Source organism: Gekko japonicus, unplaced genomic scaffold (assembly GCF_001447785.1).
Source record: "Gekko japonicus isolate JY-2015 unplaced genomic scaffold, Gekko_japonicus_V1.1 scaffold206, whole genome shotgun sequence".
NCBI classification, from domain to species: Eukaryota; Metazoa; Chordata; class Lepidosauria; order Squamata; family Gekkonidae; genus Gekko; species Gekko japonicus.
In genome coordinates this window covers 992,861-1,014,014 of record NW_015160842.1, presented here as the reverse complement: position 1 = coordinate 1,014,014, position 21,154 = coordinate 992,861, and the positions used below count along the sequence as shown (strand labels likewise).

The following is a 21,154-nucleotide window of genomic DNA, read 5'->3' as shown; positions in this document are numbered from 1 at the left end:
GCCATCTGTTCCCGGGCTTGGGGGGGGGGAGAAGGCTGAAAGGGGCTTGGAGATCCAAGCCCCGTTCAGCCTTCCAATGGGCTCCCGTGGCCTTGGGAGGGGGGGGAGAAGGCTGAATGGGGCTTGGAGATCCAAGCCCCCTTCAGCCTTCCCATGACCTCTTTTTTTCAGTATTCGCTCCATAAGACGCACACACTTTCCCCCCACTTTTTTTTTTGGGGGGGGAGTGCGTCTTATGGAGCGAAAAATACGGTAAGTTGAATTTTAGTGGGTTTCAGCCAAAGTTTTGAATTTGTCCTTAGCTTTCAATTAAGCCTTTGCTTGGTTCTGTATCATTTTTATCCCATGTATGGCCATGCCTTCATTTTCTTCTGCGTTACTAATGGCAGAGTATTTATCTTTAGGAATACAGTTAATTACACTTAAAAGCTGTACGATAGAGACATAGTACATATATTGTAATGAAAATTCCTTAATTGTGGTTTAAAGACTGGGAGTGTGGCACTGGTTTGTATACTTTGCTAGTGCAAATGTGTAGAGATACATTGTAACACCATATTCAATGATGCAGGTGGAAGGGATATGCAGTCTGTGGCCCACTCCCAGTTGCTTAACCATGATTAAGAGTTGGCAGTGTTATGTCTGCACAGGGCCAGAAAGTTCAGATACGAAATTGGTTTCTTACTAATTTAATTGCTGAAATAGCAGAAGGGAAACCTTTTTGATATTGGGTCTCCATGGTTTTTTCAATAGGTTCTTAAATAAACACATAACAAGATTTTTTGTGTAGTAGAACGGATTTTTAATTTAGTTTATTTGCATGATTATAGATCAGTATTTAGACTCTTTATATGTAAATGTATGATTTGAGGAACAATTAAGTGTTGACAAAATATATTGCAGTCATATCAATTGCAGTGCATTTTCCATAATTTTTCTAACTGACATCTTTGATAAATAGTGGTTGCCAAGTCAAAACCGATTATACAGTGCACTAGGAATTCATGGTGCTGTCAGGGAGAAGACCGATTGACTTTAAATTTACATATTAATGAGAAGATTTGTTAAGGGGGTGCTTGACTATAGAAAATAACAGCATATTTATAGGGCACGACATTTTATAAATAAAGCTGATGCAGGAAAATGGAAATTAAACCTTTCAGATTAATACATTCAAGAATGTTAAAATGCATATTTGCATTTTTATTTTCTAAATTTACCTTCCTTTCCGAGTAGCAGATTTTTTTCACCCAAGTTAAATGTGCTGTTCTCTGGAGATTAGTAATTTAACTTCTGAATTATTTTTTGTGCTTCAACAGGTGGAGACCTACCAATAAAGGCATGGGGTTGGGGAAAGAGCAGCTGTTTTAAGTGTCTTTGTTAATTCTTATACAAGTCTCATTATCTTTATTCTTATAAGAGAATGAAAATTCATATTCATATTAAAATTTATGATGGTAGAGAACTGCTGCTAGAATTGAAAATATATATATTTTACTTTACATTCAATGTCTTTCATGCAGATGATTGTATTGAAACAGCTTTTCACTCAGAATTCTACAATTGTTGTAAAACTTAAGTTCCAAGTTTATGTGGGAATATATGTAATTATGAGTAGGTCTTTATCAACTCGGAGCTGCGGTGGCTCAAGTGGTTAAGACGCTGAACTGCAGGCTGTGGAAGGTCAGTAGTTCAGCAGTTCGAGACCCAGGGTGCCGCAAGATGGAGTGAGCTCCCGTCTCTGGTTCCAGCTCCTGCCAACCTAGCAGTTCGAAAGCAAGAAATTGCAAGTAGATAAATAGGTACCACTTTGGTGGGAAGGTAACAGCGTTTTGTGCGCCTTGGTGTTTAGTCATGCCGGCCACATGACCACGGAAACGTCTTCGAACAGCGCTGGCTCTTCGGCTTTGAAACGGAGATGAGCATCGCAACCCTAGAGTCGGATTCGACTGGCTTTCGAGCAAGGGAACCTTTACCTTTATCAACTCTGTCTTCAGGGACAATGAAAAGGTAGTAAATTCACTGCGTCTCTCACAATGACTTCTGGTTTCAAAGTGATTGATGCTCTTATCGCAGATTCAGCCAGTTTTGTGAATATGCAGACTTCTGGTCCAAGTTTCTTGGAAGATCTTATTGATATTGGTTGTGGCAGCTGGAATTTGTCAGAATTCTTTCTAATTGGCATGATTCTGTTATGGGCTGTGAAGGCGTTTTTGTTTTTGTTTTTTAAGAAACTGGCTTCTGTTTCTTCTCTCACATTTGTAGCCAATCCTTATATATAGTACTAGCCTGATACCTGTGCTTTGCTACAGTATTTAAGTTCCATAAATCCAGTTATAATACTGATGATGTGAAATTTGAAATGTGACATTTGTTGTAGGAATTCTAACAGAAAAGATTGTAGTGTAAGAAATTAAGAGAGACATATGTACTTTTTTAATCTACTGAAGGACTTCTCTCTAGACCACATTGGTGGTTCTGCTCTCAGCTGCTAGGATCACCAGGCTGCTTGATGAGCTCACTCTGGAGCAGGCCACATAGAACTGTCCATTTAAGAAGCGGTTGTCTGTTAAGTCAACTCCTGCTACCTTCCACAAAAGTGTTGGCCTCTCTACTTGTGTTCCTGGATTGTTTTGCTCATATAGAGACTGTGTAGTAGTTTGGTGTAGTGATTAAGTGCGCGGACTCTAATCTGGGAGAACTGGGTTTGATTCCCCTCTCCTCCACTTGCACCTGCTGGATGACCTTGGGCAAGCCATAGCTCTGGCACAGCTGTTCTTGAAAAAGAGCAGTTTCTGTCAGAGCTTTCTCAGCCCCACCTACTTCATAGGGTGTCTGTTGTGGGGAGGAGAAGGGAAAGGAGTTTATAAGCCACTCTGAGACTCCTTTGGTTACTGAAGGGCAGGGTATAAATCCAATCTGTTCTTCTTCTTGTTGTTCTGAGCACCTCAGGGTGAACTTGCTGTTACTTGGCCTGTGCAGCTCAGTGCACTGCAGGAGTACAAATGTATTTGCCGCATTCCTAAGTTGCCTCCTCCTTGTAGCATTGGTGTATCTGGCTCGATGTTTGCCAGGAGCTTTCTTGGGGGCAGTAAGAGGTGATAGGTGTGAGGGGGAGTTCATGTGAGGGTGTGGTGATGTGGTGGACATTTCAGGTTCATGAGGGAGGCACACATTGAAATGGCTCCTAGAAATGTCCTTTACTATCTCCCCATAAACATTCATACCTGGCCCTGCTCCTACACCTGACAGACACTGGTGTTGGGGGAGGCTGGGCCAGCAGCAGTGCTAAGGCAATCCTGCTGAGCAAACCTCCCCGGCGGCTGTAAGCATTCCACCTCCTCCTACACTTGACAGGCAGCTGCCTGTCCAGTGTAGGATGGGGAGGGGGTAGGAGTATTAGAAGTCACTGTGGAGGCAGGGCTGGCAGGATCACTAAGGCGTTACTGCTGGGGCAGGCTCCCTCATGGCTTTAAGCACCCTGCAACCACTGCTACTCCTGACAGACAACCGCCTGTCAGGTATAGGAGGTGGGGGAGTGTGTTGGAAGCCATCAGAGAGGCTGGGCCAGCAACATCGCTAAGGTGATCCTACTGGGGTGACGTCCCTGATGGATTAAATTACCCTGGTCCTGCTCCTACACTTGACAGACACTGGCCTGTCTGGTGTTGGGGGGGGGGATTGTATTTAAAGGCATCAGGGAGGCTGGGCCAGCAGCAGTGCTAAGGCAATCCTGCTGAGCAAACCTCCCCGGTGGCTGGTGTCTCTAGGTCCAGCGGTTTGGCCTGGGTGTTGATTTTACGGTGAGGGGACTTTCTTTTATATATATAGATGTCCTTTTTCAAGCAAAGTGGCCTTTATTGGACTTGTCAAGAATTAGTAAAAAAAAATGCCAATTTTTATCATAGCTTCCCCCCTGCTTTTGATACATACCTAAACTTTGTTCATTGTGTAGAAGCTTCCTTAAAATATCTGACAGCTACACTTCTATTTTAACATATAAGAAATTTGGTAGCAGTGGTGTAATGATGAGAAACTGATATTGTTGATGATATGAAGTAATTTGGAGCAGGGGTGGAAGCATTGTGGGAAGCCATTGGAGGGAGGGGAGGAACTGGGAATGGGGTAGACAATTGATAGAATGAAATGTTTTATATGTTGTATTCCTGAGAAAATAAAATTTGTTTACCAAAAAAAAAAGAAATTTGGTAGCAGTGGCATAGAGAGCTGTCTGCAAGTCATTTCGGGTTTTTTTTAGTCTTTAAGATTGCCACCCAAGAGCTGATCTCAAGTGGTATTATAAACTTACTCTGTATTGTAGTACAGTACCTAGGTGTTGTAGACAGCTCTCCATCTTTAACAGCTTTGCTGATAACATGATTATCAATGAAGGGGAGAAATCTGTTGCATAATTTAAGATGAAATGTTCCTGTTTTCACAGGGCAAAAAGGACTGTTCATTAATGTCAGTCCATTTATGCAAAAAACCCTTGTTTTTTTCATCACATTTTATTACTGTGGCTGGACTAGGTAGATGACCGGAATTTGCTTTGGCTCTTTCCAACCCTCCTTCTTGTTACCACGTTAGTGTCTCTGGTGCTTCACAAATAAGTAAAGGAAAAAGTATGCAGTACCATGTACTTCTCTTGAAAGGGATCTGGGTGTGTAAAGGCTGCCCACTTAACAATATGGAATGATGTGGGGGTCCAACTTTTTCTAAATCAGGAAAGTGGTCTTGGCACATGTGGTTCATTTGGCCAGTTTTGTTGCCACATAGACCTGCAGTTTTGTACTGTACATTAATCTGGTATGACATCACTTCTTTCTGTATGCACAGTTGTTCTATCACCTATAAGTTGAAAGCTTGTTGGTAACAGCTAGATTTACCATCCTTGGAGCCTGATGGGGTGGTGAAAGTTGCTTAAATAGTGCCATGGTGGGCCTTTCTCTCCACCCGTGGCAACCCCTCTGAGAGCTGGTGCTGTGCACCAGGCTGTGCCCTCAAACAGGTTGCTACACAAGCAGTGATAAAAACTTCATCCCCATTTATTGTTATGCCATACAACAAATCATTCTGATGCAGAATGATAAATAAGCTTTGTACTGAATTGCCAAGAGACACTGTAGTTAAATCACTTCTGAAAATACTAGGCACCAGAATGAAACTTCTTGGTGACATGGTGACCTGTTGCCTGGAAAGTGTTAAAATCTATGTCATTGTCAGATGGTCCTTTTTGTGTAAATGTTCTCATTGCACATGTTATTGCTTTATTTGCTCTCCTCCCCACAAGAGTATAGCACCCACACTCGTTATGACTGAAAAGACAGAAGTCTGGTTGATAAAAATACATTATAGTAAAATGTAAAATGTGTGTGGAAGTCTAAAGGAAATTTCAGTTATACAGTAGAAGACTGCACTACCTCTGGCATCTGTGAAAGAGCTTGCTGATTTGGTTAAGAGCAGTAAAAGAGACAAAGGGTTTTTTTTAGCATTTGCTATGTCTTTAGGGCAAATGTTAAGTAAATGTTGCCTTTGTACACAGGGCTGTATGTGTTTTGAATTTCTGCAGTCATGTTCCAGAATCTGATAGTGAATACAACATGCACCATCTTCAGCTTTCATTTATAGAAAAAATATGAGTATTTTATTGCTGGTGTCTTTGTCTTGAGCTATTCACACTGCTCAACTGTACAAAGGGAAGCTTATAGTATAAGGTATCACTGTTTCTCAAACTGGACTCCATTGGATTTGTGAGTTAAGCCTGAAAATCTTGCTGTGATAGAGACTGACCATCTCATCAGAATGTATGGAGAGAGAACTCATTCACCTTTTGATTGCTGCCCACTGTGGTAGACCTGAGTGCCTAGGATGGTAGCTGAGGCAAGGGAAAAAAGGGAGAAATAAAACTCAACCCAGCTAAACAGGTCAGGTAACCAAAAGTTTGATGGGAAAAAGATAATGAACCAGTGAGGCAGGATATATATTTTATAAATGCTACTAGAAATCCCATAAGAAATATATGAACTATAATACAGTAACAATAACAAAAACCTCCTAACCAGTTAAGATAACAGCACACAAAATCATTGTACAACTAGGGATGGGCATGAACTGGGAAAATTGAGGTTTGTGAAGGTTCATGGTTTGTGGGGTCACGTGGACCTTCACGACCCTTCTCATTTACCGAACTGGTTCATTTCGTGAAGTTTATGATTTGATAGAGCAGCCCCCCATGGGCTAGAGATGCCAAACTTGCAGCTAGTCTCCAGCTGACTCTCCTGTACCTGCCCTCCAAGTTTGGTAAGGGTTGGATTTACGGGGGCCAAGTTATGGCCCCCCAAATAAAGTGCCCCCCAGGAAAGTGCTTTCTGGGGAACTGAGAGATGGATGTTCAGGAGTGTATCGAATGGGTGAGCTAGAGACATCAAATACACAGGGGACTTCCCCCGATGATGTGCCCTCCAAGTTATGTGCAGAGTGGACTTAGGAGGTCTGAGTTATGGCCTCCCAAAGAAGATGCCCCCAGGGAAGCACTTTTGGGGGAAATGTCAGGCGCAGGTTCAAAAGTGTATAGAATGGACCCCCTGCAAGCTACACACACCAAATGCACAGGGAACCTCACCCTGCTGCCGGCTCCTCTACAGGGAGGGTGGGATACAAGTAAAATAAAATAAATAAATAAGTTGGTGGCAGATTATGTGTATGAGGTCCCAGTTACCTCCCCCCCCCAACAAAAAAACCCAAGAAAAAACAAAAAAACCCAACCATCTCCCCTGTGCTCTCTCTGGAAAAGGCAGCTGCAGCAACTTACAGGAGTCTGTGGAAAACAAAGTTTGAGTCCAGTGGCACCTTTAAGACCAACAAAATTTTATTCAAGATGCAAGCTACTTCAGACATGAAAGTTTATATTTTGAATAAAATTTTGTTGGTCTTAAAGGAGTCTATGGAACAGCTCAGGAACAAGCCAGTGACACCAATAACAGGGAAACGTCACCTGGGCAGACGCTGTCCCCAACCAGACACTGGAAGCAAGGCAAGCACCCTCCCCCTCAAGTCTCCAAAGGCACATTCTGAAGGCCAGAAAGGCAGACACCCCCAGAGTTTGACAGGGGCTCCCCAAAGTAACCCCACAGCACCTTGGCAGGCATCCTAGCCACACAACAGAAGGAGATGTACTAAAAAGGAATGGCAGGATTGCCCATTGGAGACAATGGGAGAAGCTTGAAGGCCCATTAGATTAGATTTGATTTATTAGATTTCTATCCCGCCCTCCCGGCCGAAGCTGACGCAGACACTGGGAGCCAGGCATTTGAATGCCAATTGACTTTTGAATTTTTGAATTTTGAACCATGGGTTAGTATTGGGGAAGCTTATTGTGACCCAATACCTCTTTGAGGCACAATCTGGTCACCTCCTAAATTAGATTCTCACATGGTAGCTGCAAGCACTATCTTAGAAAACACTCTATATATTTGGGACAGATTAAAATGGAAATTAGCACCGGAGCCCTTTCCAGTGGCCTGTGTTCTAAACTTGGGGGGGGGGGGTTCCCCGCAGGTTTGGACGTGTAAGTTTCAGTTATGGTATGAATCGGGCCTTGACCATATTAGGAACTGGTATAGACAGGGGAAAATTCTTACCAAATAAGAAGTAGATCTAAAGCTACAAGGGCAAGCACCATGATTCCAGTATTTTCAAATGAGAACAATAATGCTTTCCTATGCTACCAAAATTGGTTTCTATAGACCGCTAAATAACTTTGAGACCCTTCTAACTAGATCTTCGAGGGTTATGTCTCTTGTCTAAAAGATACCAAATTCTCATTGAGGTCCTATACCTTAAACTACCAACATATGTTGACATGTGGGAGAAAGAACTGCCTGGAGAACTTACGACAGATTATTTGGATGCTGTTTGGAGTTCACCTTCAAATAAATCCACTATCCATTCGATTAGGATACAGTTTTATAAATTAATTCCAAACTGGTATCTCTGTCCCAATATATTACATAAAATAAATCAGGACTGCAGCCCTAATTGCTGTAAAATCTGTGGGCAAAAAGGTTATCCAATTCATTTGTGGTGGAAATGCCCCAATATCCACCGTTTTTTGTTGGCTGTCTCAAAGGCAATCTTCCAAATTACTAGGATTAAGCTCCCTTTCTCTCTGCAGTTGTTTATATTCAATATTTGGAACTTCTTTCCAAATTATTAGCAGTGGGTCGTTTGATGATCGCTGCTTCCTGGTCAAATCCAGTTGGACCATCCTTAGACAGATGGCATGAGAAACTTTGGGATATCTGTGTTTTGGAGAAAATTGTACATAACCCCTTTTTCTGTCATTCATAACATAGTGTGCAATGAATTAGCTAGGAAGACACGTGAAATCCTTTCTTTGATTATTTAGAAGTCAGAGGCATCCTAGCAAGGAAAAAAGATTATAGACTATGATTCTCTCTTTGACTGTTTTTTCCTGGGACCTTCCATCAGTCTTTTGGAGAATGAAATGTTAAATCTGGGTACCTCACTTTAGGTGATTCTTACTGCATCCAATATTTAAAATTTCTGTTCCTTTTATTGATAATGTTAAGGTTGTTTCAGTGTATAGTCTCAACTCGACTTCCACTTTTCATGGTCCTTGTATTTCTCTGACTATATGTTTCAGGTTGATTTTTGTTTTTAATAAAAATAATTAAAAAAAGGAATGCCAATTGACCTGCATGGGTTCCATTGAAATACATTACAGTACAAAACAGTTGCAGTGAAAATGTAGAGTGGATTTTCAGTTAATGTCTCTGGGCCCAGATAAACTGCTGTGACTGGAATAACAGCCCCCAAAATGGAAAGACAACCCCCAGAAATAGAATTAGTGCTCAGAGACTGGAATGACGTCTCCTGGGACTAGTAGAAGGGGCTGGAGTGAGTGGAATGTGGGCCGCTGAGAACAGAAAAAGTCTACTGGCCCTGGAATGACAGCCCCCAAACTGGAATGATGACCCCTGGGAGTAGCAGAAGTGTTGTGGCACTAAAATGACAGCCTCTGCAACTGGAGTGACAGCTCTTGGGAGTAGCTCCTGGTAGACTGGAATGACAGCCACTGGGAGTAGTAGAAGTTTTCTGAGACAGGAATGACAGCCCCCAAAGTGGATTGAGGGCCCCTAGGAGTAGCAGAACAGTTCTGGCACTGGAACGACATTCCCCAAGAGTGCAATGACAACTCCTGGGAGTAACAGAAGCGTTCTAGGACTGGAATGATAGCCCCAAAAGGGGATTGGCAGCCCATGGGTTGTAGTGGAAGTGTTCTGGGACTAGAATGAAAGCCTGCAGGATAGAATGACAGATGATGGGAGTAGCAGAAGTGTTCTGGTATTGGAGTGAGAGCCCCCAGAGTGGAATGAGAAGTCATTGGTAGTAGTAGAAGTCTTCTGATACAGGGGCTGTCATTCCAGTCCCAGAACACTTCTGCTCCTCCCAGGGGCTGTCATTCCAGCCTCAGAACAGTTCTGCTACTCTCTACAATTGTGTGTGCTCCCTGAAGTGTGTGTGCAGACAAAAGCTCATACCTTTAATAATCTTCCTATAAATCAGTCTTCAGAATGACTCCACTCTCTCTACACTAAATTCCCTGAAATCTGATCAACCATCCAGCTTTCGCTATAAATATATATATAGTGAACCATTCACAAGCAGTGCTTTACTTCTATACACTGTGGTGAATAGCTGCTGATGGACCTCTGCTCCATATGTTTATCCAATCCCCTCTTGAAGCTGTCTATGCTTGTAGTTGCTACCACTTCCTTTGGCAGTGAATTCCACATGTTAATCACTCTTTGGGTGAAGAAGTATTTCCTTTGATCTGTTCTAAGCCTACTGCTCATTAATTTCATTGAGCGCCAACAGTTCTTGTATTGTGAGAAAGGGAGAAAAGTACTTCCTTCTCTACCTTCTGTGTCCCTTGCATAATTTTGTAAACCTCTATTATGACACCCCTAAATCGTCTTTTCTCCAAGCTAAAGAGCCCTAACCTTTAAACCTTTCTTCATAGGGAAAGTATTCCATCCCCTTAATCATTTTAGTTGCCCTTTTCTGCACCTTCTTCCAAGCCCGTCCTGCGTCCCTGGCGCTGCCTCTCCCGTGGCCGTGGTGGGTCCAGGCGAGGAGGGTCCGTTGGCCCTGGGAGCCGAGACTTGTTAAAGAAGAGGGGGAGCGTCAGAGCCTCAGATAGGCAGGGGACAGGGTTAATGGCACCCCATAAGTCCCTCTGCCTCCATGCGTTGGTACCTGGGTTACTCAGCGTCCCAACGGACTCTCCTTCTCACTGTATCCGCCTGGTTGTTCCGAGCATGTTCCTCCTCTCCGGCCCCTTCACCTTCTCTCTCCTTTATACCCAGCCCCGCTCCCAGCACCGTCCCCCATCCCCACCTCTTTCCTCATCCACCCAGCCCTGCCCCCTGTGGTAAGCTCAGATGCTGTCCCGACGCACAGGGTGGGGTCGGGACTGTGCTGGTGGTGGCTCTGTCGGCCTAGGGCCGCAGCACCGGCGTGCGGGTTACCCTGCACCCACGCGCCCATTGTCAGCCTCTCCTCGGCAGTGTTGGCTTCTCCCGCAGCTCCCCGGGGCCCTCTGCTCTGTGCTCGGGCTTGCCCGAATTGCCACGTCTTGCTGGCGGTGATGGGGGTTGGTGCTGCGAGGCTCTCTCATGGGCTACAATGTCCTGGCTCTGCCTTCTGACTCGTTGTCAGTGCTGCCCGATCTGGGGGGTCTTCTGGGTGAGTTGGCGGTCATCGGGACCCCTGGAGAGTGTGGGCTAAGTCCCGGAACTTTGGAACCGGGACAGCTATAATATCTTTTTTTGAGGTACAGTGACCAGAACTGTACGCAGTATTCCAAATGAGGCAGCACCATAAATTTATACAGGGGCGTTATTATACTGGCTGATTTGTTTTCAATCCTCTTCCTAATAATGCCAGACGTTTGCCTTTTTTATTGCCATCGCACACTGAGTCGACATTTTCAGGGAGTTATCTACTATGATTCCAAGATCTCTCTCCTGGTCAGTTACCACGAGTTCAGACCCCATCAACATATATTTATAGTTGGGATTTTTGGCTCCAATGTGCATTACTTTGCATTTGCCCGCATTGAACCTCATTTGTCACATTGATGCACACTTGCCCAGCTTCAACAGATCCCTCTGGAGAACCTCACAGTCTTCCCTGGTTCTCACTGCCCTGAACAACTTAGTGTCATCTGCAAGTTCAGCCACTTCACTGCTTATTTCCAACTCCAAATAATTAATAAACAAGTTTAAAAGCACCACTGAGAAAACTGCCATTTTATACTCATTCTCTGTTTCCTGTTAATTAAACAGTTTTTAAATCACAAAAGGACTTGTGCACTTATCCCATGACTGCTAAGTTTACTTAGGAGGAACTTTAGCAACAGCTTTCTGGAAGTCTAGGTAAACAACATCTACTGGGTCACCCTTGTCCACATGTTTGTTCACCCCCTCAAAGTACTCTGAAAGGTTAGTGAGACAAGATCTTCCTTTACAGAATCCCGGCTGATTCTTCCTCAATAGCTTTTATTCATCAGTGTGCCTACTAACTCTGTCTTTGATAATGGATTCCACCAGTTTACCCAGGATTGACATTAGACTGACCAGCCTGTAATTTCCCAGATCTCTTCTGGAACCTTTTTTTTAAAGATGGGGATTACATTAGCTACCTTCCAGTCCTCGGGAATGGAGACAGATTTTAGTGATAGTCTGCATATTTTTTCTCAGGAGATATACAAGTTCACATTTGAGTTCTTTCAGAACTCTTGAGTAGATGCCATCTGGGCCTGGCAATTTATCAGTTTTTACTTTGTCCATCAGTTGTAGTACCTCCTCTCTTGTCAGCTCAATCTGACTCAAGTCTTTTGACACCCCTCCTGAAATTGGTGGTTCTGGAGTGGGCAAGCACCTCCCACCTTCCACAGTGAAAACAGAGGCAAAAACATGCATTAGCTTCTCTGCCATTTCCCTGTAATCCTTTAGCAATCATTTTACCCCTTGGACATCTAAGGACCCCCCTGCCATGTGGCTATTCCTGCTTCTAATGTATTTGAAGAAATTTTATTGTAGGTCTTTATGTTTTTGCAATATGTTTTTCATAGTCCCTTTTTGCCTGTCTGATCACCGACTTGCCGATGCTCCCTTATATTTACCTCACTCAGACTAGCCTTCCACCACTTAAAGGAATCGTTCTTACCTTTTACTGCTTCCATTACTTTGTTCATTAACCATGCAGGCCTTTTTAAAATACCTATTCATATCTTTCATAACCTGCAGTATACATTTTATCTGAGCTTCCAGTATTGTAGTTTTAAATAGTCTCCAAGTTTCTTGAAGGGATTTGACCCTTTCAGTTCCTTCTCCTCAAGCCCCCTCATTTGAGAAACCCAAGGAGGGAGGGCGGCTCTTGGTAGTTGGTGATTTGAATCTTAGGCATGTAGATAGATGGGTTGCAAACCCATGTACTGACCGCATAGTGACTAGCCTGCCTGGTGTGAAGGTAGCAGACATTATGCGTGGTTTAGATAGGCCACTAGATAGAACCTTGTGTGTCTAACTGTCTCTGACAGTGGCAGGGTTGCCATTCTTGGAGCAGGGCCCATCTAACAAGTCCCTGAGAGTATTGTGTGTCTAACTGACTGTCTCTGCTTCTACAGGCCAGCTGCCTTGGTCTTGAGGATGTGAACTCTTTTTTTTTTTCTTTCCCTGAGAACCAGTAGCTCCTTGCACTAAGCGCACACCCATGGTTTCCATCCAGCTGGCAGATAGTCATACATGTTGCACTCAGTGCAATACACTGGGTAACCCCCAACCCCATGCTGGCATTCTGCTTTCATAATTACTTTTTTTTAAATCCCCCTTTTTAAAATAAATTTCCTATTTATATAGATCTGTTTGTGGAAAGTGTGGTTACCTTTTTAGGGGCATGGAGAGACTGGCACCCTGGCTTCCTCACCTCCCTGCTGTACTCGCTCCTCTGCTAAACTCACCTGTTTATTCCTTTGTTCCAGACACTTCAGCACTGGAGCTGGGCCTGCTTGTAGCTTAGGCCAAAGCTCCACCCCCACCGGAGCCAGTCACACTGATTGGGAGCTATCCAATAAAGGAGGATGAGTGAGTCAGCCTCTGGTTGATTAACAATGGCTGAAGGCAGGCTGCTCAGGCAAGAGCTCCTCTCCTTCCCAGGCTGCCTTTTACTTCAAATGCTAATTTAATTTCAAATGTTAATTTAGCCCTTCTAGGCTTGGATTAAAGGGGAATCTAGCTGAATATTTTAGTATGATTGCTTTTGAATCATGCCTGTATGGTCATATCAGGTCATTCAGTGTCATTCTTCTTTCTAATATTGCAAACAAATTTGTGTGTATCTGTGATATATCGTGTATGTTTTGCTGCTTCTCCCCCCCCCCCCCCATACACATTGCTTATTAAATCTGAAAACTTTACACTTTAGAACTTCTTCGCGTCCTGAGCTCCCAAACAAATACCATATGCTAAGCTTATTAGATAAGTGAAGTGGTGACCAGGTTTTGTTTGGGATGAGAACCATCATAATCATATCAATTAAGTATCTGTTGAGGCTTCAAAGTCCTATGATTTGAGGCACATGACTAGATAAAACACTTGGACTTTTTTTTTTTCAAAGCCTGAAGCATTAAAAGGAGGTTGTAGCAACATTTGTCCACATGTTTGTCAGGTTCTTCAGGGAATATGTGTTATACCCTCTTGGACTTTGTAGATTTTGGGGGGACAGGGGTAAATTTGTGAGCACAAATATTTCATATCATTGGGAATTATCGGATTCATCTGGTGTTGCAGAGTCTGAAATTAAATATTTGAGCTTAGCACATACCTTTCAGAGGATTTCTAAAGAATCAGATGTATATTTTTAATATCTTTTCCCTATTTTTTGTTCTGATACTGAGTATTAAGATGCTCTCTTCAAGGATAATTGAAAGAATAGACCTGTTAGTGGGAGTAGGCTTTGTAGTGTGGACATCACACTGATCTGTAAAGTTTTACACTGATTTAACTGTCCACAACTAGTTGAGTTTGAGTTTGATTTATTCTATTACTATTCTGTTACTATTGTATGAGTGCATTGACATACTTGTTATTAGGTTTTTGCTTTGTCAGCTTAATTAGAGGCCAAGGCAGCCAGTAGATCTTATATTCAGTCTCTGAGAAAGAAACAGCTCGTTGTATTTGGATTGTCAAGAACCCTTTGAAAAATCTGACCTGCAGTTTGAATTAAAAATGTATTAGAGGAAATTCAGAAGAACCTGTTAGTGTTCTTTGAGGGGGTGAACAAACATGTGGACAAAGGGGATCCAATAGATATTGTTTACCTTGACTTCCAAAAAGCTTTTGATAAAGTTCCTCATCAAAGGCTCCTAAGTAAGCTCAAAAATCATGGGATAAAAAGAGAAGTCCTTTTATGGATCAAAATCCGGTTAATTAATAGAAAACAGAGAGTGAGTATAAATGGGCAATTTTCTCAGTGGAGGGTGGTAAGCAGTGGGGTACCACAGGGATCAGTACTTGGTCCACTGCTTTTTAACTTGTTCATTAATGATTTGGAGTTGGGAGTAAGTAGTGAAGTTTGCGGATGATACGAAGTTGTTCAGGGTGGTGAAAACCAGTGAGAATTGTGAGGCCCTCCAAAGGGATCTGTCAAGGATGAGCAAGTAGGCATCGACATGGCAAATGGGGTTCAATGTGGCCAAGTGCAAGGTGATGCACATTGGAGCCAAAAATCCTAAATATAAATACACATTGATGGGGTCTGAACTGGCAGAGACTGATCAAGAGAGAGATCTTGGAGTTGTAGTAGATAACTCACTGAAAATGTCGAGACAGTGTGTGACTGCAATAAAGAAGGCCGGGGGGGGTCAACAGTGGGAGGGCTTCTAATGTCCTGGCCCCACTGGTGGACCTCCTGATGACACCTGGTTTTTCTGGCCACTGTGTGACACAGGGTGTTGGACTGGATGGGCCTTTGGCCTGATCCAACATTTGCGTCTCTTATGTTCTTATGATGTATCATAATTTAAATTAGGTAGATTTGAGTCCAGTAGCACCATAGAATTTGTTATGATCTAAAAAGAAAAATTGCCATGTATATAATGTGGATTCCCACCCCCACCCCCCTTATTCTTTCTTTCTTTATAGGATGGTGTTCAGGAAGAATATAGTGAAAAGAAATTTTATGAATCTGATGATGATCAGCAGGAGAAAAATCAGAAAGTGAACAAGTCCTATTCCATGGACCTGGACCACAGATTACTGATTCGAAATACAAAGCCTTTACTGCAAAGCCGGAATGCTGCTGTATGACTATTATCCTCCAAATTGATCTTTTAAAAATACATTTTTGTACAAGTTTAGCTGTTGAACGGAGTATAACTGATTTTAGTCTTTAAAAAGAATAGATATCCTAAGTGAGCATCCTCAGTATCCAGTTGCTATTAATGTAAAATATCACAATTTGTTTAAGTGTAGTTATTTTCCTTGGAAACTCTTTTAATTGCTAGGTTTTCTTAACATAGACCTATTCTGAATATAATTCACATATAGTAGCGTTTTCCACTATGGTGGCAGAGAAAATGATATGGCTTTTCAGAAAATCTGCAATAGGAAAACTCTGGAAAACTTTCCAAAAGCTTATCCAGAGCTATAAATAGAGCATGATCTGATTTAATAAATTAATATTTAGTAAAAAGTTTTAAAAAGTCTTTATATTTGATAATGAAACAAAATCAAGTGTTGATTACATATATACTCAGATTCAACGCTTTATATAGAAAATTATTTTAATTGGAATAATGCAGCATATACGTCCCATATAATTTCTTAAAGGAAAACCCAATAGTCCTGAAAACTGTTGACACTAATTTTAGCACACCCAAAGGACTGTGTATGATGTGCCATGGGCTCATCTATTTTGGCAGAATTTAACTCTCATCCATGGAGGTCACTAGAGCACCTTATCCACTTGTATTACGTGTTACTTCCATATCAGAATAATGATTACAGTATTCCTTCCACCATGTGAAAGGAGACATAAATAAGAGTTTTAGCTTTGGTCAGGTTAATTCTTTACTTGATTTTTAAAAATTGGATTATTATACTTGATTATTATACTATTTTTAATTGGATTATTGCATCTGTAGTTTGGATCTCACACACGTCCTAGGAATAAAAATGTTAAATTATAACTTTGAAGCTGCCAAGCTTGCAAATGTTGTATCAGCGATGACATCCATTCATTGTTTTTAATTTTATGAAGCAATGAATCTTTGGAAATGGAAAAGGATTTTGTGGAAAAATAAAGCAGTGGAACATTTTCTGCCCCATGTTACAAGAGTAGAGAAATACACAGAATCTGAATGCAACCATACTATTAGGCTTTAAAATTAATCCCCTCGATTTGGGGGATGGGTAAATCCCATTGCCTCTTAATCCCCAAAGCAGGTCTCTGGAGAGGTGGTATATAAATGTGCTAAATAAACAAATACATTTTCAGAGAACACCATGTTGATTACCTAAATTAATTTTTAAAAATCCATTTTTATGATATGTTACAGTGGATGTTTTCCCCACCTTTATAATGAATAAGCTTCTTAACATCACTGGTCATTTTTCCTGATGTTTACTATCTTTTACTATGTTTGTCTTTGACTAAGCTTTCTTTCACTCTCTTTGAATTAAATAATGCTGAGTTTTTACACACTGAGTAAAAACTGTATATAGGTAGACGGAAATTAAGAATGTGGCCCTGTTGATTTGTGTTCTGGCTTACCTGAACAAGATTGTGTTTTAGTGGTCTGAACTTGAACTTAACCTTTGACAGAACCCATTTATGCTTTTTTCTCCGAAAAGGAAATAGCCACATTGATCTCTTTGAATGTCTTTGCTTGCTTTAAGGGCTGTATGAAAGAAAGTTCTGTAGGTCAATATTTGAATGCATGGCATATTCACTATCTGCAGTGAAAGTGAGTGACTTCTTTTTTTCCCAGGTGGTGATGGCAGTTGCTCAACTTTATTGGCATGTGGCACCCATATCTGAGGCTGGTATTGTTGCGAAATCATTAGTACGCTTACTTCGCAGTAACAGGTAAATTAAGTGTAACACCAGTCAACAAATTCTTCCATCAGTAAAAGTTAACTGTGCTCAGCTGTCTTCAGAAAGGTGCAAATTTAAATATGCTAAAACAGGTTTTACTTCTGTGTCAAAAGCAATTGGCTATTTATACATTAGATAATGTGATATATAATTTATACCTGTTTGTTGTACCTGTTTGTTGTAAGTAGTATAGTTCTTCATTTAATTTTTAAAAAGTGAAACGTGAAAAGCAATTGGATATTTGCTCATAAACCAATGCAAATATACTTACAAAAGTATTAATAGCATTTAGTGACCTCAGTTTTATGAACTTCAATGAAAACATAAAGCACATCACTGTTTTCCATTGTTCTGAATATTTACTATACAAATACTATACTATAAAAAAATGGTCGTCAGAGGCCTGCTGGAAGCTAGCATGCAGGAGGAAGTGGACTGTTCCATGCCCACTGTGCATGTTTTGCTCAGCACTTTGCAGATAAAATCTCTCACTCTGTTCCGATTTGGACTCTGTATTAGCAGTAACAGGGTTAGGTGATACCAGGGTACAAACTTGTCCAATTGTTTGGGATACTTCTCAGTTTGTTCAGTCTGAGGATGTGTACAGGATCCTTGGAAGCTTGAGGCCTGTGACCTGCTTGTATGACCCTTGCCCTTCCTGGTTACTTAAATCTTGTGGGGTGGGGCTGGTGGCTGGGTTTGAGAGGTAGTTAATGCCTCCTTGAGATGGGGTGGTGGTGTGTGATCGCCACAGACTTGAAACAGGCTGTGGTGTAACCACTTCTAAAGAAACTTCTCTTCAACCCAGGATATCAAACAGTCTCAACTGTTCCATTCTTGAGCAAGGCGACTGAAAGGTTGGTGACTGGCCGGCCAACTTCAAGCTTTCCTGGATGAGGCAAACTGTTTAGATCCCTTCCAGTCTGGGTTTAGAGCTGATTATGAGACTGAATAGTCCCGATTGCCCTGGTGGATGGCTTGCACTGGGAGATCACAAAAGGGTTGATTCTCCTGGACCTCCCAGTGGCTTTCAGTACAATTGATCATGGTATCCTTCTGGACAGCCTATCTGAGCTGGCATTGAGAGGCCTTTCTGTGGTGGTTCTGGTCCTACCTGGAGGGTAGATTTCAGAAGATGGTAGTGGGGAACTGCTGCTCAGGCCCTGGGCCTATGAGGTCCCACAAGGTTACATCTTGTCCCCTAAGCTCTTTAACATCTACATGAAACCACTGGGTAGGGTCATCAGGAGATTTGGGTTGGGCTGTTACCAATTTGTGGATGGCACTCAGCTCTATCTTACACTTCCAGCTGATCTTAGGGAGGTTGTAGAAACCCTGAACCATTCCCTAGAGACAGTTTTGGAGTGGATACAGGCTAATAAACTGAAGCCTAATCCCAGCAAGATGGAAGTGCTATTGGTGGCTGGAGGGTCTGAGCTGGGATTTAAGGTGTCTCACGTTCTGGATGGGATTGCACTCCCATTGAAGGAACAGGTCTGCAGTCTGTGGGTGCTCTTGGACCAAGGCCTGCTGCTGGAAAAGCAGGTGGCAGCTGCAGCTAAGAGTGCCTTTTACCTGTTTTGACTGGTTAGCCAGTGGTGGCCTTTCCTGGACAGATCTGACTACTGTGATGCATGCCCTGGTTACATTTGGAATAGATTACTGTTTTGTGCTCTATGTGGGGTTGAGAAGTGTTTGGAAAATTCAGTTGGTCCAAAATACTACAGATAGAATATTTAGTGGGCTGGAGGGACCATATGGACCATATGGCTCAAGCCTTGGCCCAATCTACACTGGCTCTCAGTTTGTTTCTGGGCTCAATAAAAGGTGCTGGTCTTGACCTTCAAAGCCATAAATAGTTTGGGACCAACATACCTGAAAAACCATGTACTCCCTGCTTTGGTTGCCCCTGCCTTTTGAGATTAGGTAGGTGGCAACCTGGGAAAGGGCTTTCTCGGCCGTGGTACCAAAGATCTGGAACGTTCTCTTCAGGGAGATTTGACTATTCCCTTCTGTTGCTTTCTTCCATCAGTGGGCGAACACATTTTTGTTTTGTTTGGCATTCCCTCAATGGTCTCTCCTTTTTAACCAACATTGTTTCTGTTTTGAATGTATTGTTTTAATGATGTGTGTTTGGGGAGGGTTGATTTAATGGTTTTACAATACAATTATATTTTTAAATTGTCATTATTCTTGAGACAATTTTGTGTGCCATCTAGCTAGTCTCTAGGTAATCAAAGTGGCTTATAATGAAAATGGTTTATAATGTCATTGTATTTTAGGCTACTGTGTTTTAAACTGTTGATACTGTTTTATATTGTGTCTTTTTACAGTACCAGCAATTTAAAATGTAATCTGAAATACAGTAACACAACCTAAAAACTTCAGGACAAGCAAAAAACCAACTAATTTCAAAGGCCCTCTGGGCTAGGCAGGTTTTTTAATTATGCTAGAATGCCAAAACAAAAAGTTGGATTTCTGGAAGAAGGTTATTCCATAAGCTATGGCAAACATCTTGGGGGAAAACTGTTATAAATGCCTGTGAACATTGCTTGTGAGAATGCAAGGTTCTTATTCTTCACCCTTTTTGCGTGTGAATTCCCCTTATACTGTTGTGCTCTAGGTGGCCAGCCCAGATTGAATCAAATAAAAGCCAGTTCTCCCTCTGAGACGGAGGACATCTGAATGGGTTATTCCCACCGTGCTATCAGGGAGGCAGGAACTAGTTTTTTCTCCTTCCTGTTGGCGCCCTCGGAATAGCCCCGCCTCAGTTCTGTTCCTGCCTCACCAGGGAGCAGCAGCTTAGTCAGCTAGCTACAGCTAACTTTCAAGAGAATTCTCCTTCTTTCTAAAGTTTAACCTTATCTTGCCCTCTTTTACTCTCTTTACTACACTTTACTGTACTTCAGCCTTTTTTCCTTTACTCTGTTTCCCGACCTCCTTTCTCTCCCTTTGCTCCGGGGGAGCGAAAACGCCGGGACTTTAAGTCCTGAAGAGGCTCGTGCCGGCATGACGTCGAGAGATCTTCCCGAGGTTTTTTCCTCGGACGACGAGGGAGAGACGCAAACCGCAGCGGCGGCAGCGCGGGACGTCGTCGGGCCAGATCAGCTCTCGTGGCTTGATCGGGTGAATGAAAATGGTTTATAATGTCATTGTATTTTAGGCTACTGTGTTTTAAACTGTTGATACTGTTTTATATTGTGTCTTTTTACAGTACCAGCAATTTAAAATGTAATCTGAAATACAGTAACACAACCTAAAAACTTCAGGACAAGCAAAAAACCAACTAATTTCAAAGGCCCTCTGGGCTAGGCAGGTTTTTTAATTATGCTAGAATGCCAAAACAAAAAGTTGGATTTCTGGAAGAAGGTTATTCCATAAGCTATGGCAAACATCTTGGGGGAAAACTGTTATAAATGCCTGTGAACATTGCTTGTGAGAATGCAAGGTTCTTATTCTTCACCCTTTTTGCGTGTGAATTCCCCTTTTACTGTTGTGCAGTAGGTGAGGACCCCAGATTGAATCAAATAAAAGCCAGTTATGCTCTTATAACTTTGAGATTCTCAAGTTAATTAGGGTTCTCAAAACGTTTAGGAGTGTCCTGGAGTTAATTTAAACCAGAAGGATAATTGTCGTATACTGTAGAGAATGCAGAACTATGATATTTTTGTAATTTCCAGACATTGCATTACAGACAGTGGTTGGTAATGAAGTGGATAAGTTGTGTGAGTTCCCACCTCTTGTTTTCATTTGTGACATCTCTCCTTATTATAAAAGGGATTGGGGTGGCAAGAGGAAATGCGCTCCCTCAGCCATTTATTTATTTATTATTAAATTTATACCCCGGCCTCCCCAAAGTGGGCTCAGGGCGGCTAACAGAAGAGGCACGTATGCCAAGGTTAAAACAGTTAAAAACAGAATAAAACATCTTAATACAATAAAGTGCGAGTGCTCTGGTTGTCACAAATCC

At 42.0% G+C, this 21,154-nt stretch overlaps 1 protein-coding gene across 1 annotated transcript in view; it reads left to right on the top strand.

Annotated features, from left to right (window-relative positions):
• The window catches only part of AP3B1 (adaptor related protein complex 3 beta 1 subunit), a 340,812-nt gene that overhangs the window by 97,392 nt on the left and 222,266 nt on the right, over positions 1–21,154 (top strand). The window contains exons 8-9 of the mRNA XM_015419569.1: positions 15,231–15,389; positions 17,078–17,175. Of these exons, the coding sequence (XP_015275055.1) occupies positions 15,231–15,389; positions 17,078–17,175 (257 nt within the window). The remainder of the gene's footprint in view (positions 1–15,230; positions 15,390–17,077; positions 17,176–21,154) is intronic.